This window comes from Ranitomeya imitator, chromosome 2 (assembly GCF_032444005.1).
Source record: "Ranitomeya imitator isolate aRanImi1 chromosome 2, aRanImi1.pri, whole genome shotgun sequence".
NCBI lineage: Eukaryota > Metazoa > Chordata > Amphibia > Anura > Dendrobatidae > Ranitomeya > Ranitomeya imitator.
The window spans coordinates 171,984,384-172,010,056 of record NC_091283.1 but is presented as its reverse complement, the minus strand read 5'-3'; the positions used below and the strand labels follow the sequence as shown (position 1 = coordinate 172,010,056).

Sequence of the window (25,673 nt, the reverse complement as noted above, 5' to 3'; positions counted from 1 at the left end):
TTATTGTCAGGATTGGGATAGGCGATGACTTACAGATTGCTGGGGATCTCAGCACTCACTGGAACCTGTGATCTGCAGCCCTGTCTTGAATGAAAAGGACATGCACATGCTCAAACTCAGCTCCATTCATTGTTTGAGACTGGTGGAAGAAGTGGAGGATGGTGGTCGCCTTCTCCAACAGTCCCATGGACAATGAACAGAGGAAAGGTTATGTACAGTATTTGCACATCTGCTCCATTCAAGATGGGGCTGCAGAGCCTGGTTACTGGATGCCAGTGTCCTGTTCTTGACATCGCTGAGGGTGTCAGTCATTGGACCCCCTGCGATCAGTAAGTAATCATCTATCCTGGAAATAGGAAAAAACTTATATTTTGTGAATAAAGTTTTTTTCCCACCTAAGAAATAGCACCCCTTCTGTTCATTAGTTGTCTATGGCATTGCAGGTCAGCCCTGTCCAAAAGAATTAGGCTGAGCTGCAATACAGTCTATAGACAATGGGGTGTTTTTTTTATGGAAAAAGAAAACAATTTTTCTCTAATCTCAACAACCCCTTTTAGGCATGAACTCACTGGTGGGCCTGAAGGTCCATCTCTGCCTATCTCCCCACGTGGTCCAGCTACACCCTGCAGATAAAGAGGAGATACAGTGCCTTAGAAATGCTGTAAAAGCCATTCTATAGGGTAATAACAATGTCAACTCTAGATATAAGTCTACTTGTTTTGCCAAAAGTGACTTCCTGTGTTAGACAAGTCATTAGGAGATAAAGGAGACATACAGTATATATATACTTGCCACCACATTGACAACCCGATTCTCAATACTTACTGGAAGTCCTCGACTCCCAGGAGCCCCTGCTGCACCAGTTGATCCCTGGAATAGTTAAATACAGTTTTTATATATACAGATAATTCACATCACTTTATTATATGCTAAGCTATGATGCCATGCAGCTGATGCGAATGGCAAAAGCAAGTGAATCTGCACCAAAGCAAAGAGCAAAGACATTCATAAAAGTAAAGATGCTATGTGCCAGCTAATTCAATTATCCAACGTCAGCATTATGTATTAACTATGTGAACCTCTGTCACCCCTGACTGAAAAAAAAAAAATTATATATATATACACTAGATGGTGGCCCGATTCTAACGCATCGGGTATTCTAGAATATGCATGTCCACGTTGTATATTGCCCAGCGTAGTATATTGCCCAGCACAGAGCCACGTAGTATATTGCCCAGCCACGTAGTATATCGCCCAGCACAGAGCCACGTAGTATATTGTCCAGCCACATACTATATTGTCCAGCCACGTAGTATATTGCCCAGCCACGTAGTATATTGCCCAGCCACGTAGTATGTTGCCCAGCACAGAGCCATGTAGTATATTGCCCAGCCACGTAGTATATTGCCCAGCACAGAGCCACGTAGTATATTGTCCAGCCACGTAGTATATTGTCCAGCAACGTAGTATATTGCCCAGCCACGTAGTATATTGCCCAGCACAGAGCCATGTAGTATATTGCCCAGCCACGTAGTATATTGCCCAGCACAGAGCCACGTAGTATATTGCCCAGCCACGTAGTATATTGCCCAGCACAGAGCCACGTAGTATATTGCCCAGCCACGTAGTATATTACCCAGCGTCGTAGTATATTGCCCAGCCACGTATTGCCCAGCCACATAGTATATAGCAGAGCCACGTAGTATATTGCCCAGCACAGAGGCACATAGTATAGAGACTTAAAAAAAACAAAAAAAACGTATACTCACCTATAGCACGTTGAAGTCCTGCTATACTTACCATCCGCCGCCTTTCTCGCTCCTCTCCACGCTCCCGGGATCGCTCCATTGCAAGCGGCAGCTTGCGGTCCCGTCCCAGGGCTGGTGTGAGCAGGACCTATGATGAAGTCGTGGTCACGTGACCGACCGTGACGTCACGGCAGGTCCTTGTCCCACACCAGCCCTGAGACGGGAGCGGAACCTGCCGCTTGCAATGGAGCGGTGCCAGGAGCGTGGAGAGGAGCGAGAAAGGCGGCGGAGGGTGAGTATAGCAGGTTTTTTTTTTTTTTTAATTATTTTTAACATGACATATTTTTACTATTGATGCCGCATAGGCAGCATCAATAGTAAAAGGTTGGGGACAGGTTTTATAGCGGCGGTAACGGAATGCGTTACCGCCGGCATTAACCCTGTGTTAGCGGTGACCGGAGGGGAGTATGGAGCGTGTGGGGAGCGGAGCGCCGGGGACACAGTGCGGGGAGCGGAGCGCCGGGGACACAGTGCGGGGAGCGGAGCGCCGGGGACACAGTGCGGGGAACGGAGCGCCGGGGACACAGTGCGGGGAGCAGGGCGGCGGGGACACAGACTACGGGGAGCGGAGCGCCGGCCACTGACTGCGGGGAGTATGGAGCGGCCATTTTCTTCCGGACTGTGCCCGTCGCTGATTGGTCGTGGCTGTTTTGCGGCGACCAATCAGCGACTTGGATTTCCATGATAGACAGAGGCTAGGACCAATGAATATCCGTGACAGAAGGACAGACAGACAGACGGAAGTACCCCTTAGACAATTATGTATATATATATATATATATATATATATAATCCGACTTCCAAAATAGCAATATACCGTAAGCTCTGTAGGCTCAGCTAAAATATATATTATAGAAGAGGAGAAATGGTAGAATATAAAATACCATCAAACATCAGAGATTACTAAGAATAAGACAACTAGATAAGTGCGGGCCTGTGAAGCACCTGGTGCATGGCCATGCGCCATGCCGTATAATGGGTATATATAGTGCATAGTGGGAACCTGTATACCAGGCAGTCCTTCTGCACAGTCTGGACCTGGAACACCCCGATGACCCTGAAAAGGAAATAAAAGAGAAAGGCATTTCATTTTTTTTAAAACATACATGTATAGATTTTTAAGCCTAATCTTTACTGTAAGTACAAAAAATATTTTTTTTTTCTTTTCTCCATACCCAGCAACAATCTTTTTAAAACGTTATGACAGGTATTGCAACTTATTACTATTCCCATGAATAATTCAGAATGCTGTTAGCCATTTCTCCCAGCAAAGGAGACAATGTACCGTAGGTGGATGTGTCATATTTGTTAGCTCAGGGGGTACTGATTATTCTGGAGATTGAGCTGGTGCAAGAAGTCTTACAAGCAAATGGAAAAATGCAAATGGTCTCTCTACCAGAAGGAAGAAAAATGTCAATCCAGAGTTAGGCAATGTCTTGCCCTCAAACACTCTGCAGAAACTGCTGATGGTAGAAACGAAGTTTAGAATGCAACCCATGCTTAGAGCTCAATGTCAAGGTACTGAGATTACAGGTTAGCTGTCTTCTTTTACTGTACGAATGGCTGACTACTGTCAAAAGCTTGTAGTCAGTGGCTACTATGGTCGGGAACTGATTTTGCTGTGTTTGTTCAGCTGTATCAACTGGTTTCACCCTTTTTGTCTGAGGACTGAATTTCAAGTTTAAAAAGGAAATGACCAAGAGTCAACTTACAGGAGGTCCTGGTGATCCAACAAGACCTCTCTGCCCCATACGTCCCTGAAATTAACAAGAAATGTAAATTACATGGAATAAGGGTGGAACTAGTAAGATGCACACAACACATCAACACTAATGGTTACAGTGAAATATTAATGCAACAAACAAAGGACGGAAAGTAACATCACAATCCGAAGGTTTTCATGGTTCCACCTGTAATCCAGGAGGGATACAATGCTCCTGATAGCTGCATATGTCAATATAGCGCTCAACAAATAGGCTCAGTGTTATCACCTTCCAAAATTTGTGATCGGGGGAAAGGTGCATAGTTGATTACAGAATCTTGAAGAATGGTCGTTTTTTTTTTGTGTGTGTTTAAGAGGCATCCATGAAAATTAGCGGAGCCTTGTGAGCCGAGTGCTTTGTGGTGCATGCTTATGATTTGAGCAGTTTTGTTACCCGGTTTCCTCTTGGTCCAGTCATTCCCTTTGGTCCATCTAGTCCACAACTTCCCTAAATTACAAGAGGCAAACAAAAAAAAACTTGTAATAATAGAAATACGTGTCCATTAATATCAACAATAAAAAGCTGTGAATGGAAGTTCTGAATTTACCCTACCATAGACAGCGCACACATCCAGCCTGGTTACAACTCACGGACTATTTAATCAGAGCCCAAAATCCATTTGGTTACTTTATATTAATATTTATTTCATAAATCAATAGTTCATGTGAAAATCAGCAACTCTGTCATATATTTTATCAGAGAGATCTGCTTCTTTGCCAGAATTGATCAGTCATTATCAAAGCTCTCAATTCTGAGGTAAAATCTGTATTCACTGTAGACAGACTTTCCCATTACTGAGATAAAAGATGACAGGTGCTACTGATACACTTCTATGTAGACGGGAAGAGGGATTAGCTCTGTCTCTACCTCCTCCCAGATTTCTGTGACAAGATATATAACAAAGATGCACACAAAAGGGTTAATAACACTTAATCTGCCTGGATATAGGGATTTTTGTGTACTCACAGTAAAATCCTTTTCTCCGAGCAATCATTGGGGGACACAGGACCATTGGTGTTATGCTGCTCCCACTAGGAGGACACTAAGTTAACACATAAAGAATAACTCCTCCCCTGCAGTATACACCCTCCTGCTGGCTCTAAGTGAACCAGTTTGGTAACAAAGCAGTGGGAGTTTAACAATTATCAAGAATGAACTATGTCAAAACCAAGTCAACACACAAAAAAAACTAGAGCCAATAGGCTAACAGGGTGGGCGCTGTGTCCCCCAATGATTGGCTTGGAGAAAAGGATTTTATGGTGAGTACACAAAAATCCCTATTTCTCCTACGCCTCATTGGGGGACACCGGACCATGGGACGTCCTAAAGCAGTCCCTGGGTGGGAAAACAATCCACTGCAATTGCTCCTTGTACCAACAAGTTACAGATGCGGCACTGCCGCCTGCAAAATTCTTCTGCCGACGGATGCATCTGCCGAGGCCTGAGAATGGACATGGTAATGTTTCGTAAACATATGCAGGCTGGACCAAGTCGTAGCTCTGCAGACTTGTGCTGCCGACGCCTGGTGCCGGATGGCCCAAGACGCCCCCACTGACCGAGTAGAATGAGCCTTAATCCCTGCTGGGACGGAGTGACCTCTAACTCGGTAGGACTCCTGGATAGTTGAACAAATCCACTTGGCTATCGTAGCTTTGGAAGCGGCTAGACCTTTCCTTGGCACTTCCGGGAGCACAAACAGGGCATCTGACCTGTGGAAAGACGCCATCCTCGAGACGTATCTCCTAAGAGCTCTCACCAAGTCCAGTGTGTGGAGAGCCTTCTCGGTGCGATGTTCTGGCGCAGGGCAAAGTAAAGGCAAGACAATTTGCTCATTGAGGTGGAAAGATGAGACAGCCTTCGGTAGAAAAGACGGAGATGTTCTCAAAACCACCTTATCCTGATGAAAAACTGAGGAAAGGAACTTGGCAAGACAAGGCCGCCAGCTCTGAAACTCGTCGGATGGACGTGACCGCAACCAGGAAGGCAACTTTCCATGACAGAAGAGACAGGAAAACGTCCTGCAGAGGTTCAAAAGGAGCCTCCTGCAAGTCTCCGAGGACCAAATTTAGGTCTCATGGTTCCAACGGCATCTTATAGGGCAGCACCACATGGGAGACTCCCTGAATGAACGTCTTCACCTGTAATCTGTTGGCAATTTTACGTTGGAACAAGACTGACAAGGCTGAAATCTGCCCTTTGAGAGAACTAAGGGTGAGACCTAAGTCCAAACCCGACTGAAGGAATTCGAGGATGGAAGGAACGGAAAATTCAAGAGGAGAGCGTCCACGGTCCTGGCACCATGAGAAGAAGGTCTTCCAAATGCTGCGATGATATATACGCATAGACGTAGGCTTTCTAGCACTGATGATCATGGTAGAAATGACTTTCTGAGAGAAGCCTGCCTGTGTCAGCACCCAGGACTCAATGGGCATGCCGTCAAACACAGGGCCTCGGAGTTCTGGTGGTAAATGGGGCCCTGGGACAACAGGTCTGTGCAATTCGGTAATCGCCAGGGGACATTGGTGACTAGTTGAACTAGTTTGGCGTACCAGGCCAATCTGGCGCAATGAAGATTACTGGTATCCCCTCCGCTCTGATCTTCTTGATGACTCTCAGCAGCAAGGGAAGCTGGGGAAATATGTACGGAAGCTGGAACCGATGCCACGAGTGAACGAGTGCATCTGCCCCAATGGCTGCCGGATCGTGGGACCGAGCTATGAAATTGGGAACCTTGGAATTCAGCCATGAGGCCATCAGATCCACCTCCAGGGTTCCCCAATGACAGCAGATCTGGTGGAAGATCTCCGGATGGAGAGACCACTCTCCGGAGTCGAGACCTTGGCAGCTGAGGAAATCTGCCTCCCAATTTTCCACTCATGGGATGTGAACCGCTGATATCATTGAGCGGTTTTCCTCAGCCCAACGAAGGATGTTGCCTACCTCGGTCATGGCTGCCTTGCTGCGTGTTCCCAACGACAGCAGATCTGGTGGAAGATCTCCGGATGGAGAGACCACTCTCCGGAGTCGAGACCTTGGCGGCTGAGGAAATCTGCATCCCAATTTTCCACTCCCGGGATGTGAACCGCTGATATCATTGAGCGGTTTTCCTCAGCCCAACGAAGGATGTGGCCTACCTCGGTCATGGCTGCCTTGCTGCTTGTTCCCCCCGCCAGTTGATGTCCTGATGGGACGACCCGTAATTTTATTAAGAAGGCGGTAATCAATACAAGGTCTCAAAGAACCATCCTTCTTGGCCACAAAAAAGAACCCTGCTCCTAACGGTTATGACGACGGGCGAATATGACCCTTCTCCAAGGATTCCTTTATATAACTCCGCATAGCGGCATGTTCTGGCACAGATAAATTGAACAATCGGCCCTTAGGAAACTTACTACCAGGAATCAAATTAATTGCGCAATCGAAATCCCTATGAGGGGGTAGGGCACTGGCTTTGGGCTCATAAAATACATCCCGATAATCCGACAAAAACTCTGGAACTTCAGAAGGAGTGGAAGACGAAATAGACAAAAATAGAACATCACCATGTACCCCCTGACAACCCCAGCTGGACACAGACATAGATTTCCAGTCCAATACTGGATTATGAACCTGTAGCCATGGCAACCCCAAAACAACCACATCATGCAGATTATGCAACACCAGAAAGCGGATATCCTCCTGATGTGCAGGAGCCATGCACATGGTCAATTGGGTCCAGTACTGAGGCTTATTCTTGGCCAAAGGCGTAGCATCAATTCCTCTCAATGGGATAGGATACTGCAAGGGCTCCAAGAAAAAAACACAGCGCCTAGCAAACTCCAAGTCCATCAAATTCAGGGCAGCACCTGAATCCACAAATGCCATAACAGAATAGGATGACAAAGAGCAAATCAGAGTAACGGACAATAGAAATTTAGACTGTACCGTACCAATGGCGGCAGACCTAGCGAACCGCTTAGTGCGCTTAGAACAATCGGAGATAGCATGAGTGGAATCACCACAGTAAAAACATAGCCCATTCCGACGTCTGTGTTCTTGCCGTTCAGCTCTGGTCAAAGTCCTATCACATTGCATAGGCTCAGGCCCATGCTCAGATAGTACCGCCAAATGGTGCACAGGTTTACGCTCATGCAAGCGTCGATCGATCTGAATGGCCAAGGACATAGACTCATTCAGACCAGCAGGCATGGGAAATCCCACCATGACATCCTTAAGGGCTTCAGAGAGACCCTTTCTGAAGATTGCTGCCAGGGCACATTCATTCCACTGAGTGAGCACAGACCACTTTCTAAACTTCTGACAATATATCTCCGCTTCATCCTGACCCTGACACAGAGCCAGCAAGATCTTCTCTGCCTGATCCACTGAATTAGGTTCGTCATAAAGTAATCCAAGCGCCAGGAAAAACGCATCAACATCACGCAATGCTGGATCTCCTGGCGCAAGGGAAAATGCCCAGTCTTGAGGGTCACCACGAAATAATGATCTTTACTTGATGAACAGGGTCACCTGAGGAGCGAGGTTTCAAGGCAAGAAACAATTTACAATTATTTTTGAAATTCAAGAACTTAGATCTATCACCAAAAAACTAATCAGGAATTGGAATCCTAGGCTCTAACATCGGATTCTGAACCACAAAATCTTGAATGTTTTGTACCCTTGCAGTGAGATTATCCATACAAGAGGACAGACCTTGAATGTCCATGTTTACACTTATGTCCTGAACCACCCAGAGATAAAGGGGAAAAAAAGAGACAAAACACACAGCAAAGAAAAAAAAACGGTCTCAGAACTTCTCCTATCCCTCTATTGAGATGCATTAGTACTTTGGGCCACCTGTACTGTTATGACCTGGTGGTCAGGACAATAATGGACCTGGTGGTTAAGAGCACACGGAATGACCTGATAGTTACTGATAATTAAGGACGAGCTCTGGGACGTGGGAACTCTGCTAACCGCAATCCCTAATCCTATCAAACACACTAGAAATAGCCGTGGATTGCGCCTAACGCTCCCTATGCAACTCGGCACAGCCTAAGGAACTAGCTAGCCCTGAAGATAGGAAAATAAAGCCTACCTTGCCTCAGAGAAATTCCCCAAAGGAAAAGGCAGCCCCCCACATATAATGACTGTGAGTAAGATGAAAATACAAACACAGAGATGAAATAGATTTAGCAAAGTGAGGCCCGACTAACTGAACAGACCGAGGATAGGAAAGGTTACTTTGCGGTCAGCACAAAAACCTACAAAAAGACCACGCAGAGGGCGCAAAAAGACCCTCCGCACCGACTCACGGTGCGGAGGCGCTCCCTCTGCGTCCCAGAGCTTCCAGCAAGCAAGACAACAAAAAATAGCAAGCTGGACAGAAAAATAGCAAACCAAAGAAATACAAGCTGGAACTTAGCTTCTGCAAGGAAGACAGGTCACAAGAACGATCCAGGAGTGAACTAGACCAATACTGGAACATTGACAGGTGGCCAGGAGCAAAGATCTAAGTGGAGTTAAATAGAGCAGCCCACTAACGAATTAACCTCGTCACCTGTGGAAGGAAACTCAGAAACACCCACCAGAGGAAGTCCATGGACAGAACCAGCCGAAGTACCATTCATGACCACAGGAGGGAGCCCGACAACAGAATTCACAACACTGACTCAATTAGAGAGTCGAGAGTCTCGTGATCGTGATGCAATTCCTGATCTAGGGACGTGTCAGAATCATCCTCTGAAACAGGTGCTCTGCTAGCCCCAATGGAAGGGGAGGGAGAAACAGAGCTCTCAGAACCCGAATCCCGATGATGGTCTTGGGATATGGCATGAGTCCTTTTCCTGGTAGGGCGAGAGCCACTTGGCAAGGTACGACCCCTAGAGTTCGAGGGGTTTTGAGGATAGGAAGCGTCGTCCGTAAGAGTGCCCTGGTTAGAGAGGAGGGGTCTCGGAATGATTCTAACGCTTTTGCCAGGGATGCCATAGACCGGGTAAGTGAGGTAGCCCACTCAGGGGGACCAGGCTCACTAGGTTCGGTATCAGTAACAGGTGGTTCCTGAATAGTCGCCGGTTCACAAGCTGTGCACAATGCGGTATTGTGCCCCCGGGGTAATGATACCTCACAAGAGGTACATGCATCAAAAAATACAGTGTGGGTTTTCCCAGACTTTTTGTGAGGCCTTGACTGAGACATAGTAACCTTGAGGAGAGTACTTACTAGCAGCGGAAGGGTTAAGCTATGTATCTGCAGCTTACCCAGGTCCTGTGTCTTGAGTCCCCAGGGGAGGTCCACAATGCATGGTCCTGAAGGCTGTATATCGGTTGTGACCCCGGATCCAGAGATTAGGAGGGCTGGAGCAGCGCTGCAGGATCAGCGCTGGGTGTACCAAGATGGCCGCCGAGATCTGTGAGAGCGCTTCTCATGGAACGAGAAGCGTTGGAAAAGATGGGTGGCGGTAATTGCCGGTGGGCGTAGCCAAGGACTCGGGCCTGTATGAGGAGAAAAGCCGGGGACTAAATTTGAAAAGCTTGCAGTTGCGGCCTGCGGTGTCGCGACCACTATTAGTGCCATCCTGAGGAGTGCTCCTTCATCAAAAATGCACGCTGCGGACCATCCACGGATCCGGGCCTGCTGATAGAGGTGCGGACCTTCCATACCCCGGGGACCAGGACCCCCCAGCACCTCGTAGCAGTGTACTCACGGTAGATGCGTTGGGCCGGTGCTCAATCCACCTTCACCATAGTCAGGGAGGGGGTGGAGAGCTTCTGCCGCCTTGCGTCATCCGCTATGTCAGTGGTGATGCAGAGGGGGGCTGCACGGACGCCATACACATTTATGTCTGGCTATGCACCTGGCTCCAGGAGAGGTAGATGGAGGGCTACTCCATGTGGTCGCCTGCTATGGAGGGGGGAGATCGGAACGCGAAGGAACCGTCGCCCATAAGGTGAGCTCAGGGCTGGCATCCAACGTTGGTTCGGGGGAGATTGGAACCTAGAAAGGGTTCGTCGCCCCCATTCGCTCCGTTAAGGAAAAAATAGAATAAAAAATTAAAATAAAAACAGTGGGGTCTGAAACAGACCCAAGTGCCTCCTACAGACACTAAGCAAAAACTGGTTCAATTAGAGCCAGCAGGAGGGTGTATACTGCAGGGGAGGAGTTATTCTTTATGTGCTAACTTAGTGTCCTCCTAGTGGCAGCAGCATAACACCCATGGTCCTGTGTCCCCCAATGAGGCATAGGAGAAAGAAGAGATATTAATTAGCAGTTTATTAGAATTAAGTCAGTTATCTAATCATACCCCCTAGAAATATACTACCAAAGAGAGGGTGAGAAGTATTTTTTATCCTCTAAAGCATGGGTTGGGAACCTCAGGCCCCAGGGCCATTTACAGCCCTTGATGACATTTTATCAGGCTCCCGAACAGATTCTCAGGGACCGCATTCTTGGGCAGGGAGCTGTATTTTGATTACAATCAGCTCATTAATTTCTTCTTCTTAGCACACACATGCAGTGTTCACTACTGAACACTGAAGGGCATGTAATGAAACATTACATCCTGAAACCAGTGCCAGAGTCAGGATGCACTTTGTGGGCAGAGTTTGTACGGCCCCCGAAGGATGGTATAAATATCCAAATGGCCCTTGGCAGAAAAAACAATTCCCCACCCCTGTTCTAAAGGTATCGTCTGAAAATGAGTTGTTGGCTTGTGTATGGAACTATATCCCTCTACGTAAGACCATCCCGCTATACAGGGGATTTCTCCTGTCCCTAAGGATATGTCACTGACTCCAGTGGCCATATACTGGGAGTTTTCTTGGTCCTTCAGCCACTACAATGTCACCGAGTTGGCACTACTCCATGGTTCCATTGTCCACTGTAGCACTTAGAGCCTAGTGGATCAAATCAATTGTCAGGTGACATATATTTCAAAAATAATTTTTGTTCCCTGTTTCATCTGTCATCACTGTTTGGTCCTCAACTTGTAAGTATCCTAAAGTCAATTAATGATGGCAAAGGTGCTAAATTCCCTCATTCCCTGAGAAAGTCTAGTTTTAAATTTTCTCTCAATTGTTTTAAAGGGTCTTCTAGATTCCAAGGCAAAACTTGCACAGGGAAACAGAGGAGGTTTATGTCTAAACAAGGTCAGAATTCTGCTTATAACAAGAAGTCTTCGTCTCAGAAAGATCCGAATCTTTGACACCAAACTCAGTAAACCCCAGTAGGAAAAGGGCCAACGGGTTTTGCCTCTCAATGGCGGAAGACATCCTCCTCCAACTGGGTAACCACCACCATCCTTCAGTGCTGCACCCTAAAATTGAACTTTGTTCCAAAAGACCATTTTATGATAAATAGTCTAAAGAGTTCAGTAACTCTTCATTTAATCCAACAAATCCCCCCCATCAAAAGGGAAAGGGTTATACTGACCTCTTTTTCCTGCTTCCAAACCAGGAGGGAAATGGTGTCTAGTCATAGATCTTAATTACTAAATCAAAATCTTTTGAAGAAAATTTCTTTGCATAGTTTTACGTCTTCTGCACCACGAAAACCATCTTCAGTTAACCTGCCTTTCCTTCTGAATCTCATCAGCTTCTCGAGTTTTTATGAAGGTAATGGTAGTTCTAGTGACAGCCTTGAGGATGAAGAGAATTTTTGTCTGGTCTTACCTAGATGACTGGTGTTTAAAGGCACAGTTCGAGGAACTCCTTCATCTAGAGTTAGCCCTGAAATTTCTCCATAACCATGAGTTCCTAGTCAATCAAGAGAATTTGCAATGGATTCCATCCACTAGAATAAAATATCTGCATTCGGTGCAAATGATGCCAACACTGACAGAGGAACGGATGTAGAATCTCTATCACGTGTCTTTTCTGTTATATGTAAAGGAAACTTCAATTCGCCAAGCGATGACAATACCAAAGCATATAACAGCAATCTTCAGAACAATATTCTGAGGTCTTGTTATATAGATTACACTCACGTGGACACCCCTATGCCAGTAACATCATCCCTCAAGCAAGATCTGTAATGGTGGTTGAACCATTCTCAGCTGACTTGGCCCAAACGTCCTCACTACAGATGAATCAGGTTCAGGCTAGGGTGCACATGCAGAAGTCATGTATGTTCAGAAGATATGGTCCCAACCAGGATACAACTCTTTTCTCCAATATGAGAGAACTCAGGGCCAGCAAGTTATCCCCACTCCATTTCCAACCTCTCTTGTGTGCTCATCCTGTTCAGATTCAGTCAGACAACCTTGTTTCGATCTTCTACATCAACAAGCGGGGGAGGGTAACAAAAGTTTTCCAGTAGAGAGGTAATGTTGTCAGATCATGTCGAGGTCTGAAAACAACTCTCTATCTATCATGGTGGTACAGATCAGAGGTACTCTGAACCAGAAAGGAGATTGTTTGAGCAGACGCATAGTCCATCCAGGTGAATGGGGCCTGAACCAGGAAATCAATCGGCAGATCACTAATCTGATACTGGATATGATGGTAATTAGAAACAGAAAAAAATGGAGTTCTATACACAATAGTAAAATTTAGAAAAAATGTACTTTATTACACAAAATAAACAATACAAAAATATATAAATTGAAGTACAAACAAGGAATAATGAACCTTAGTAAAAAGCGCATGGGTCCAAGGCATAAGAAAAGATGTTAATGATCATCATCATCACCCACAGAGAGAAAAGAAGTGCCCTTAATAGCTGAAGTGCTTACCCATGATGGAAGTAGCTTGATGCTGGGGGTGGACTGGGTTCCTCAGCATCAAGCTACTTCCATCATGGCTAAGCACTTCAGCTATTAAGGGCACTTCTTTTCGCTCTGTGGGGGCGTATTGTCATTGTGGCAGCCTCAGAGAATTCACTGTGAACTATGTAGCCTTATTATATGGTGGTCAGCATTACAGGATTATATGAAATCCAAATTTGTTACTAAAATATATGGCTGACATTATACATATGTTTACAAATTATAGTGCCTCGTACTAATACCATGATGATGCTTATCATTAACATTTTTTCTTATGCCTTGGACCCATGTGCTTTTTACTAAGGTTCATTATTCCTTGTTTGTACTGTAAGAGGGTGGTGCTGTTATGGACAGTAAGGAATACGCTGTCACTTTAAGAGACTGCACCCCCTTGTCTGGTGTGATGGAATGTTCTGCTTCTCCCCTGCAAGAGGCTGTGTGAATGAGCTGGACTGTTCAGAGGATGGAGGTGGAGCCTGAACAGCGTGTGTGAGCTGAAGCTGCTGCAGAGAGAACTTTGTGCTATTTTCTGCATTAGAGGACCCACAGCCTGTAACAGAGTGGACTTGTGAGATTTTACAGACTTTTCTGGGTGCAGCAAGAGTGGCTGTCCTGTGTGAGTTTCAGAAGCCATGAAGATACCGAGAAAGGGATTTACAGTTTCCCGGAGCACCTCCAGGACCCAGAAGCAAGGAGAAAACCACGCTTCACGGAGCTGGCAGAAAGCAGTGCGCACCACCGTACTTGACTGTTGGGGGCCCCCTGGGACTAGATCTGAGTCCCCAACATCACCGTGAGTTCGTTCCTGTTTTGTGCACATGTCAGGGCCTAGTGTAGGCTTCAATAGTCAGAACACGGCAGCCGTGATGCCTGCTTAGTAAAGGCCAGGGAGGTTATATGTAGAGGAGCATCATTATTAGTTTATTGTTTGCATTTACTTGTGTGACATATGTGGATTCTGTAACAGTTGGAGAACCGCGCTATTTTACAGACAAGCTAAAGAATATAACAATTGTAAATTATGTTTTGCCATTGCATACCCATTTGCATCTTCCTCATCCACTTCATTCCTTGCCTTCCAATAAATCTACCCTTTGTTGTTTGCACCTCATCTTGTGTACGGTAGTCTTCCTGCACCGTGGTGGTCCCCCAGCCATCGCTTCAAGGTCTGGGCTGATGTTATAAATCTTCAGGGTGCTTTGCAGCTGGGACACCCAGTCGGACAGTGGCATATTATTGCCGTCAAACTTTGGTAGCACACTAAATATAGAGCACATAGGTATTGTCATTGCAGGGACTTCCCTGCAGCAAAAACCTTTTTTGTCAGAAAGGAATCTACCACTCCAACCCAGAGTATTTACATTTAATGGCATGTAAACTGAGGGCCAATTTTGAAAAGTAAAGGTCTCTTGGAAGAATTGATAGAAACACTCCTGGCCGCTAGATGGTATTCTACTCTCAAATATTATATTTTTAGAGAGTGGTAATCCCCAAACAATTGAGATGAAGTTGATGTCACTATAGTTCTACATTTTTTTCAGGAAGGATATCAAAAAGGTTCTTTAGAGCTACAAGGAAGTTGAGCCCTTCATTCCAGAATCATCTGCCATCCTGGGATTTGTTGGTTGTACTGTCTCACATCTGTCTGTCTCTGTTTGAACGGCTGGAAGATGCTAATCTTAAGCTTTCATCCTATAAAACCCTATTTCTATTAGCACTCATGTCTACAAAGAGAATTGAAGAACAATTGGAGCAAAGAAGCATATTGGAGATTCTTAGTTCTGTGCACAATGTTGGGGTTTCTACCAAACGTGCCTTTGTATGCAAATCTGAAATAAGAAATCTTACTATATGTTCTTCCTTAAGATTTAGATCCAAAACAATAACCTGCCTCCTGGACGTTAAGAAATGTCTCCCAGAATATCTTAATTGAACAAGTGCATTTAGAAATTCAGAAGCTCTTTTTTCTACAGTTTCAAGCTCCTATTAAGGGGGGAAAAAGTTAGTAAGTCCTCTTTGGCCAAGTGGCTACCTTTTGCAAGGTCTGGATCCTCCATTAAAACTTTCATGCTCACTCTACCTATTTCACAGCCAGCTCTTGTGCAGAGAAATGTTATGCTCCTTTACTTCAAATATGAAAAGCATCTACTTTGTCATCTGGGTCCATTTTTGTGAGACACTACAGGTTTGATATGTTCACTTCTGAAGATTCAGCCCATGGCAAAATAGTGTGAATAGGGGCACATATCCACTAGTTCTGCCCTTGTTTCTTTTTAGTGTGTTCCAAGACCCTTTTGTGTGTTGCCATAGGACGATGAGGAAGTGGAAAATTTACCGGAATTTTCATTTCCTTGAGTCCTCAGGCAGCACCACATCCCTCCCATGATTTACTTACCGCTACACATCATAGTCTCACCCTAGCTTTGGTAGTATATTTGTAAAGGGTATGATCGATTAACTGGCTTAATTCTAATGAACTGCTAATTAATATGTCTCTTCTATCTGGGCAGATAAAGTGTCAATAACCCTTTTGTGTGCTGCCTGAGGACTCAATGAAATAAAAATTTCAGATACATTTTCCATGTACATTACGACTGAATCTGCATTATTGTTGGGATGGTCTGATAGACTAATGTATATAGGGGCCTAACCACTCTTCTCTGACAGGTAATCTCTTGGGTGAGAAGGATCCGGCCTGTTCATTTTCAACAGTGAATGCTTTTAATTTGTCTGGATATACCGTAAGCCCCTGCCCCGCCAGTGCCTCTATCTGACAAAACACATCAGGGTGGGGCTGTGCTGAACGTTTCAATGTATGGGGACTCAGAGTCAGGAGAAATAATGGAAAGCTGAAAGATTGTTTGACTGACAGCTGTATAATTCATATATTTACGGCCAGCTTGAGGGGGTATTCCTATCTTAAGGAAACAGCGTAACACAGGGCTCTCAACTGTTTTTGCAATCCTGTCCACCTATGGCGGCTACATACAGATAAGCATTTCTATATTACAAGGATGTTGTTAAAATATTGGGTAAATGCTCTCACATGAGACCAAGCCCCTTTTTACAATGGATAATTTGCATTAAACATAGATTTTGATAAAATGTACATCTTTTGAGCAAATAACAAGAACTAACCTTTGGTCCATCACTACCATTTGCGCCAGGAGGTCCTACTTGTCCTTCATCACCCTAAAATAAATAGAAATAGAATATTAAGCGTTCACATGTAATGAGTCTGTGTGGTAAGAAAGGTCCCATGCCAGGTACTTGCCTTCTTGGAAATATATGAATAACCACATGACTTGTTTAATGAATGTTTGAGCATTCCCCATGAAATATTAATTCTGCAGCAACACTTTGCATTGTGCAGTTCCTCTTTTACGCCTCCTGGAAATGTGTGAATGAGATGGCATCTGGGCAGTTCTATTCCTCATCTCAATAGTGAACATGGATAGATAGCCTGACACTGTCAGAACTGTAAGACAGTACCGGTGTGCGTATACTCCATTATCAAGTTATACTCCATTATCAAGCATACATTTCCAGAAGGAATATCTGAGGAATGGCACAACACAACAACACAAAGTGATATTTCTGAGGTGTTATTTAATGGAGAATAACAAAATGTTCACTCAATCCGTCATGTTAGGAAAGGTGACAGCTCTGTAATTATATTAGCATTGTCATTTAAGTCGGCCCCTATACCTGTAGTCTATAAAGCAATGAGGAAATATTAAAACTTACCAAGGCTCCTGTTGTGCCCATGAGTCCCTTTGGTCCTGGGAACCCTATAAATCCAGGTTGTCCTTGTTCTCCAGGAGGACCTTTTGGGCCGGGGATCCCAGAAGATCCCTAAATGAAACACAAAAGTTGCTACTGAAGAAGATTTTAGGAATGAGTTACTTGGAACACGGCAATGGACACTAATGGAGCATAATCCATAGGTGAAATGGCAAAAAATACCTATAAATGTTGGGGGCAAATGTTATTTTCTGTACCTTGTCTCCTTTGACTCCTAGATCTCCTTTCTCTCCTTCACAAAGAGGCCGACCCTATGATAAAGATATGGTGTAAGCGACTTATATCTGACTTTCACTACAATATCATAACCTTATCAATTTAAGATTAAAAATTCTGATCATTATGTTCTCAGGGGAGATAAGCTGCCTCTGGTTGTGTAATCTGGCAGCAGTTTATCTCCCCTCTCTATGAAGTTTAGAACACATGAGATATTCGACTGAGTCCACCTTACATGTATATGTGGAGGGGGTCACAGACAGCTGACACTTAGAGTTGAGCAAAACTATTCCCAGGTCCCTGGTCTAGCAGTCACAGCAGTACTCTGCAATTTCTGGACCAAAGCCATGCAAACTTCCTACAACTTGCGGGCATCCTGGGCGCCGATTTGTAGGCCCCCACGATTTCTTGACAGTATGCCTACTTTTCAAAAGAGGGGTGTGCCGGATAACGGCAAGTAGTAGGAAGTTTGCAGGGCTCTGGTCTGGCTGCAACAGAGTACTGACATGACGGCTGGACCAGGGTCAAGGGAATCATTTTATGGAACTCTACCCATATGGCCGACAGCAATCTAATGCGTATGTCCAGATTAATCTATAAAATTCTTATGTGCATGAGTTACCTTATTTTTCATATCTTACCAGCAGTAATTTCTTTTTACTTTTTTTAAAGTTTGGAAAAGTCAGAATTCTCAAAAATAAAAATATGGAATCAAGTAACTCTTGAACACATTTTAATTGGGTTGATAATATTGTTTTTTTCTTTTATTTCCAGCTCTTCTAATAATGACTTGCATATTTTTTTTACTTAATAAACATCAATATAAAGACAGCAGCGCAGTACCTTGTCTCCCGGCATTCCATTCATTCCAGACCATCCAATTAATCCCTGGGTAACAAATATTCCAATATATAAAAGTGTTACTGAGAAGCACATTGCTGGGAACACTAATAGACTATGCAGCTTTCATCCCTGTCATACGCTGCTGGCGACTGTGACTACTAATACCACCTAGTGGTCACAAATCACAATTACACTTGGACTCAGGATAATAAGGGACTGCATATTGCTAGGAACCCTACCAATCCTCAAAATGAAAGCCCAGTGCCACTTAAGCAATTTTCCCTGCACTGTGGTTTTCTGGAAATGTTATTGTGCAGGGAATGAACTAAAGGGACTGTCCCTGTTTTGATTCCAGATGTCAGACACCCACTAATCATAATTTTAGGGTGTATCTAACACCAAAGAGAGAATCCACTTGCTATGCAGTCCCCTAAAACGTAACCCAGAGTATTAGTTTTGTTTTGCGTGTTGCTAAATGATATTTCGACTTTTGATGTTAGATGAGCTTTTGAATTTACCATTGGCCCTTCTGATCCTCGTTCCCCTCGCAAACCTGGAGGCCCCGCTTCTCCCTGTCAAATAACAATCATTACTGGATTACTGAAGGATCAGAAAACATTAAAAAGGGTTTTACAGAGATGCTCTATGTGCTTAAAAATCCAAGAAACAATCAAAAAAGGGTACAAATTCATACCGGGTCTCCTTTATGACCTGGCGGCCCCTCAGCTCCTTTTGTTCCCTGGAACAAGAAATAATACAATTACATGTACATGACCAGGCACGCTGGGTCTTGGCACTGGCCAACGTTTACCTGCAGCCCATGCAGATTTTGTTGATGGTATTGAATACTGAAATAACAAAGGTACCTGTGGTCCTCTTCGGCCTGGTGGTCCGCACAGTCCTTCTACCCCAGGAGGGCCCTGTGTACAGATGTTAGAATTGTAAGGACACTTAGTGAAGAGATTATATATACACAGTGGTGTGAAAAAAATGGATTTTTGGTACTCACTGTAAAATTGCTTTCTTGGAACCTTCATTGGGAGACGCAGGTAACCATGGGTGTATACTGCTGTCACTAGGAGGCTGACACTGACAAAAAAAGAGTTGGCTCCTCCTCAGCAGTATGCACCCATTAACAGACACAAAGCTCGTCAGTTAGTGAAAAAGCAATAGGAGAAGCAACCATAGAAACCAAAACATCGAAACGACCAGACTCAACATAAGCACAAAACAGGGAGAGTGCTGGGTCCCCCAATGAAGGCTCCAAGAAAGAGATTTTACGGTGAGTACCAAAAATCCATCTTTCTTTATCGATTAATTGGGGACACAGGTAACCATCGGACATCCCAAAGCAGTCCCAAGGGAGGGCATGCAATAACTTTCGAAAACTCAGGTCAGACAGCGGATGACCTCCGTCTGCAAAACCCTTCTTCCCAGGCTGGCATCCGTCAAAGCATAGGTATGAATTTGGTTAAACCTTGCAAAAGTGTGAAAGGAAGGCCAGGTAGCTGCCTTGCAAACTTGAGATGCAGAGGCCTGATGACGAACGGCCCAGGAGGCCCCCAACGTCCAGGTGGAGTGAGCCCTTACCCCTGGAGGGGGTAGTCTGTCCTTGACCCGATATGACGCGGTGGTCGATTTAAATGCTGGAAGACCCTTACGACGACCCTCAGGAATGACAAACAAAGAGTCAGAGCACTGAAAGGGAGCATCCCTGGGAGAGGTAGAAACAAAGAGCTCTGACCAGATCCAACTTGTGGAGCGACCTTTCCAGGGGATGAACTGGGGAAGGGCAAAGGGTAGGTAGAAAGATATCCTCATTGATGTGGAAAGAGGAAACAACCTTCGGAAGGAACGACGAAGGGACCAGTCTGAGAACGACTTTGCCCTGATGGATAATGATAAAAGGAGAAAGACAGGAAAGAGTCACCAGTTCTTAAACTCATCTGATAATCATTATAGCCACCAAGAAAGCAACCTTCCAGGAAAGAAGGGAAGTTATAATGTCCTGAATGGGCTCGAAAGGAGAGTGCTGAAGGACAGATAGGACCAAGTGAAGGTCTCACGGATCTATTGGAGGCTGATAAGGTGGAGCCAGTTGAGCAAAGCTCTTGAGGAAGGTCTTGACCTAGGGCTGAGATGCCAAATCCTTCTGAAACAGAATCGAGAGGGCGGAAACTTGACCCATAAGAGTACTAAGGGAAAGATTGGAGTCCAGGACAGACTGGAGAAAAGCCAAAATGGCTGGTAGTGAAAAGAACATGGGGGAAGACCGAGTGTCTTCACATCAGCGGAAATAGGCTTTCCAGGTCCTATGATAAATGCGAGAACACACGGGCTTTCTCGTACTGATCATTGTCTGTATGACCTGAGAAGAAAACCTGGCTTCCTTCAGAATGGTGGCTTCAATGGCCATGACGTTAAACTCAGCTAATGAGAATTCTGGTGGAAGAGAGGACCCTGTTAAAGGAGGTCTGGACAGTCGGGAAGTTTCCAAGGGGTGTTTGCGAGCATGTTTACTAGCTCTGTGTACCAGGCCCCTCTGGGCCCATCTGGAGCCACCAGAATTACGGCTACTCCCTTTGACTTGATCTTCTTGATGACCCTCGGGATTAAGGGGACGGGTGGGAAGATATATGGAAGGCGAAAGGGAAACCAAGATAGTTCTAGGGCATCCTGACCGATAGCCAGAGGATCACGGAACCTGTCTAAGAAGTGGGACACCTTGGTGTTCATCCGAGATGCCATCAGATCCACGTCAGGGGGTGACCCCATTTCTGACAGATCTGATCGAACACTTCTGTGTAGAGAGACCATTAACCCGAGGCGAGACCCTGGCGACTAAGAAAGTCGGCGGCCTGGTTCTCTACTCCCAGAATGTGAACCACTGAGATTGCTGTTACATGACTTTCTGCTCAGACTAGAATCCTGGATACCTCCACCAGAACATAACTACTGCGTGTTCCACCCTGGTGGTTTATGTATGCCACTCCCGTGGCATTGTCCGACTGAATGCGAACCTGATGTCCCACAAGGAGGTCTTGCCAGTGAAGAAGGGAGAGGTAGATAGCCCCGATCTCCAGAAGATTGATTGGAAGGGTAACTTCCCAAGAGTTCCAGCGGCCCTAGGCTGTGTAATGCAGAAAGACTGCTCCCCAACCGAGAAGATGATTGGAAAATGCCTGGGGAGGGCGTTTTACTCTCTTAAAGGAGATGGACTGATCCTGAGGAGAAGCCTCGTCATTCTTAACATTAAGGGTTTGGATAACTGCAGATATAAGGCTATCCACTACATCCTGGATCTTAATTGTCTGGTCCTTGTTGTGCTCGGAATCTGAAGTGGATTCAGAGTTGGACCCCAGAGCCACATCAGAAGAGGAGGCCTGGGGTATCGAGTGCATCCTGGAGGACGTGGACGTTGATGGAGAGCTGGACAAGGAGTTCGATATGTCCGCTTTTTAGCTCTAACTCTTGATCTGCCCATGTGAGAGTGATGACGGGGTGCATGCGATTCGTCCTGAGGTCAAGGGCCAGGATCAGTGACTGAGACACCCTGATGAGGTCTGACACAGACTGAGAGATAACCACAGCCCACTCTGGGAGAGGTGGCATGGACTCGTCCCGGGCGGCAGGGGGGTTCTTGGGATGCCAGCATAGTAGAGAAAGTGCAGGATTGGCAGTAGGCCAAAGCCTGACCTGTGGGCCACTTTCTTTTACAAGAGGCGCAGGCGCAGTGAATGATAGTTGGGGGACGGGAAAGAGACTCCCCAGTTCTGGGTATATGTGAAGGACTGGGGAATACTGCTGAGGAGGGTGCCTAGCAAGAAGTAGCCTGGACAAAGCCTACCCGGTTCTAGAAGAGCGGTGATCTGGTGAGCCCTGACCAACGCTAAGCCGGTGCTCTGAAGGAAAGTAGCTGCAGTTAAACGCTGACTGGAGACGGGTGCTGTGGAGGTAAGCATTGTTCTGGTGAGAGGCGTCCTGCTGACGAGAGCTCCTGGCAGAAGCAGAGTGCTGCACCACAAAAAACAATGCTGACGCCAGAGTTCTGTCCCCTGACAGAACAGCGTGCAGAGAAAGGGACGGAGCGGGCAGGCCATGCTGAGACACAGTTATGGGCCTGCGCCGCTGACAGGAGAGAGAGGAGGAATGGGAATGCCCAAACTTCGCCGATGATTGGAAAGCTGAAAAGGGAGTCACACACCCTGATTGGACCGTTGAAAAAAGCAAAGCATGCCAAGGGAAACCGCATGATGACCGAGAGGGCAAGGAGGGTGGACAGAGAAGGAAAAAGAGCGCGCTATTACAAGCGTGGCTGGGAGGGAGAATTTTAAAATGGCGCTTCTCAGAGCACATATTAGATAAAGGTGACACAAATAAACACAAAATGCAGTTTTTAAATGAAGGCTCTTACTATTAAGGGAAAAAGAAATCCAAACCTACAGTGCCCTGTGTGGTGTGAAAAGTGATTGCCCCCAATTCCCCTATAAAAAAAGCAACATAAATTAACTGTGGTTTATCACATCTTTAGGAAGCTGAGTTAGGAAGCTGAGGCCTGATTACTGCCACACGTGTTCTCAATAAAAAATCACTTAAATAGGACCAGCCTGACAAAGGGAAGTAGACCAAAAGATCCTCAAAAGCTAGACATAATGCTGCAATCCAAAGAAAATCAGGAACAAATGAGAAACAAAGTAACTGAAATCCATCAGTCTGGAAAAGGTTATAAAGCCATTTCTTTTTTTTCCTTTTGTTTTTCTTAAAACCGTCTTTATTGAACAATAAACAAAGGATACATATATTGTTCAGAAGCATTAGAGAAGTAACGTTTTACAGTACTTTGAACATTAGACAGTGTATTATAACTATAAACAACTTCCTCCCCCGGGCAAACATCCACACCTTAACATAAAATCAATCAAGCTCAACAGGAATTCTGCCGACAATTTGCTCTCTCATGTACCAGTCTGTAAATTGGAAGCAACCATGAATCGCCTGGCGTATAGATAATGTCTGGGCATTAATAAAAGAAGACCATGTCAGGAAAAACAGTTCCGTGTATTTTTCTTTATTCAATATGGACTCTATCCAGTCCATCTTGGAGTGATAGGCTACCTTCGTAGTAATTAAGCTCAAAGAGGGAATATTATCCTGTGCCCATAGATCAGGGGTGGGGAATCTTTTTTCTGCCAAGGGCCATTTGGATGTTTATACCATCCTTCGGGGGCCGTGCAAACTCCGCTCACAAAGTGCATCTTGATTCTGGCACTGGTTTCAGGATGTAATCTTTCATTGCATGCCCTTCAGTGTTCAGTAGTGAACACTGCATGTGTGTGCTAATAGAGCAAGAAGAAATTAATGAGCTGGTGGCAATCAAAATACAGCTCCCTGCCCAAGAATGCGGTCCCTGAGAATCTGCTCGGGGGCCTGATAAAAGGTTATCGAGGGCCGTAAATGGCCCTGGGGCCTGAGGTTCCCCACCCCTGCCATAGACGAAGAATACTTTTGAGGGTGGCTGCCTCCCTGATGAATAGAATGCGGCGCTGCTGAACAGAAAGCCTCACCAACTGTTCTTGTGGGAGACTGTTGAATTTGGCCCACTCCGGAGAAAGAGAGATAGATACACCAAAAGGTATTAGTGAGATGTTGCAAGAGTGTATCCCAAACCTCCTGTATTTTTGGATAGTCCCAGAGACAATGAAAAATATCAGCTGGAGAATATAAGGGAAAATCACCTGAGGGGGACATTTTAGATTTAATTTCTGGGGAGTTATATGCTCTATGGGATATCCTGAGAGTCATGGTTATGTAACTATCATACGGGAACATAGAGTTAATACATAATGGGGCTTTCAAGAGGTCTTTTACCTGACAATCTGTTAGTTGAGATACCCATCTCCCCGGGCTCAATAAAGAGTCTAACCACTGTATAGAAGGTTTCAGTGACTTGTATATAAAACTCAAAGAGTAATTCCCCGAGTGAGCTTTAATGGAGATTAAGTTTAGAGGGTGCGCTCTAACATCGTCCAGTATATCCTGCAGTACCGAGCCTACATAATGTCTAATTTGAGTAATAGTAAAGTTATCTTCCTCCAAGATTGGGTATTTAAATACAGTGTCTTCCAAAGTAAGAGGACACGGATTGTCCGCCAACATGTCACAAACCAGTCTACATCCATTATTCCCAAGCACATGATAGATGGGAGGTGGCCTGCCCTGTAGATAGGAGGGATTGCCTCGGAAGGGAAGATATGAAAGTCAAGTCCACCAATTCGTCTAGCATGGCACGGCGTCATCCCAAGATTACTAACAACAGTAGGGGGTTACCCTAATCTCCACTGGGATCTCGGCTTGTGGAAGGTGAAGCAGAGCAGGGAGTCTACACATCGCCTCATCTATTTGAGTATTGGTGAAGTTAGTGAAGGCATAGATTCAGTCCAGGGAGTGGCGGAAGACAGCCGCTTTACTATATAGACGTATATTAGGGAGATTGTTATGATAGGCAATTCAGTATCACTATGGACATGGAGGTCAGAGCACATACAGTGATCTGACAATAACCCAAAATAATAGAACGAGCTCTGAGACGTGGGAACTCTGCAGACCGCAATCCCTGATCCTCTCCAAACACAGCTAGAGGCAGCCGTGGATTGCGCCCAACGCTACCTATGCAACTCGGCACAGCCTGAGAAACTAACTAGCCTGAAGATAGAAAAATAAGCCTACCTTGCCTCAGAGAAATACCCCAAAGGAAAAGGCAGCCCCCCCACATATAATGACTGTGAGTAAGATGAAAAGACAAACGTAGGGATGAAATAGATTCAGCAAAGTGAGGCCCGATATTCTAGACAGAACGAGGATAGGAAAGATAACTTTGCGGTCTACACAAAACCCTAAAGAAAACCACGCAAAGGGGCAAAAAGACCCTCCGTACCGAACTAACGGCACGGAGGTACACCCTTTGCGTCCCAGAGCTTCCAGCAAAACAAATAGACAAGCTGGACAGAAAAAATAGCAACAAATAGCAAAGAAGCACTTAGCTATGCAGAGCAGCAGGCCACAGGAATGATCCAGAGAAACACAAGTCCAACACTGGAACATTGACAGGAAGCATGAATCAAAGCATTAGGTGGGGTTAAGTAGAGAAGCACCTAACGACCTCACCAGATCACCTGAGGGAGGAAACTCAGAAGCAGCAGTACCAGTTTCCTCCACAAACGGAAGCTCCCAGAGAGAATCAGCCGAAGTACCACTTGTGACCACAGGAGGGAGCTCTGCCACAGAATTCACAACAGTACCCCCCCCTTGAGGAGGGGTCACCGAACCCTCACCAGAGCCCCCAGGCCGACCAGGATGAGCCACATGAAAGGCACGAACAAGATCGGGAGCATGGACATCAGAGGCAAAAACCCAGGAATTATCCTCCTGAGCATAACCCTTCCATTTAACCAGATACTGGAGTTTCCGTCTTGAAACACGAGAATCCAAAATCTTCTC

At 45.4% G+C, this 25,673-nt stretch overlaps 1 protein-coding gene across 1 annotated transcript in view; it reads right to left on the bottom strand.

The window, feature by feature from the left end:
• The window catches only part of LOC138662406 (collagen alpha-2(I) chain-like), a 554,904-nt gene that overhangs the window by 67,158 nt on the left and 462,073 nt on the right, over positions 1-25,673 (bottom strand). Inside the window, exons 21-32 of the mRNA XM_069747980.1 lie at positions 19,043-19,096; positions 18,871-18,915; positions 18,695-18,748; positions 18,177-18,221; positions 17,315-17,368; positions 17,061-17,168; positions 16,452-16,505; positions 3,965-4,018; positions 3,521-3,565; positions 2,812-2,865; positions 826-870; positions 570-623 (exon numbers count right to left, since the gene is read on the bottom strand). Of these exons, the coding sequence (XP_069604081.1) occupies positions 570-623; positions 826-870; positions 2,812-2,865; positions 3,521-3,565; positions 3,965-4,018; positions 16,452-16,505; positions 17,061-17,168; positions 17,315-17,368; positions 18,177-18,221; positions 18,695-18,748; positions 18,871-18,915; positions 19,043-19,096 (666 nt within the window). The remainder of the gene's footprint in view (positions 1-569; positions 624-825; positions 871-2,811; positions 2,866-3,520; positions 3,566-3,964; positions 4,019-16,451; positions 16,506-17,060; positions 17,169-17,314; positions 17,369-18,176; positions 18,222-18,694; positions 18,749-18,870; positions 18,916-19,042; positions 19,097-25,673) is intronic.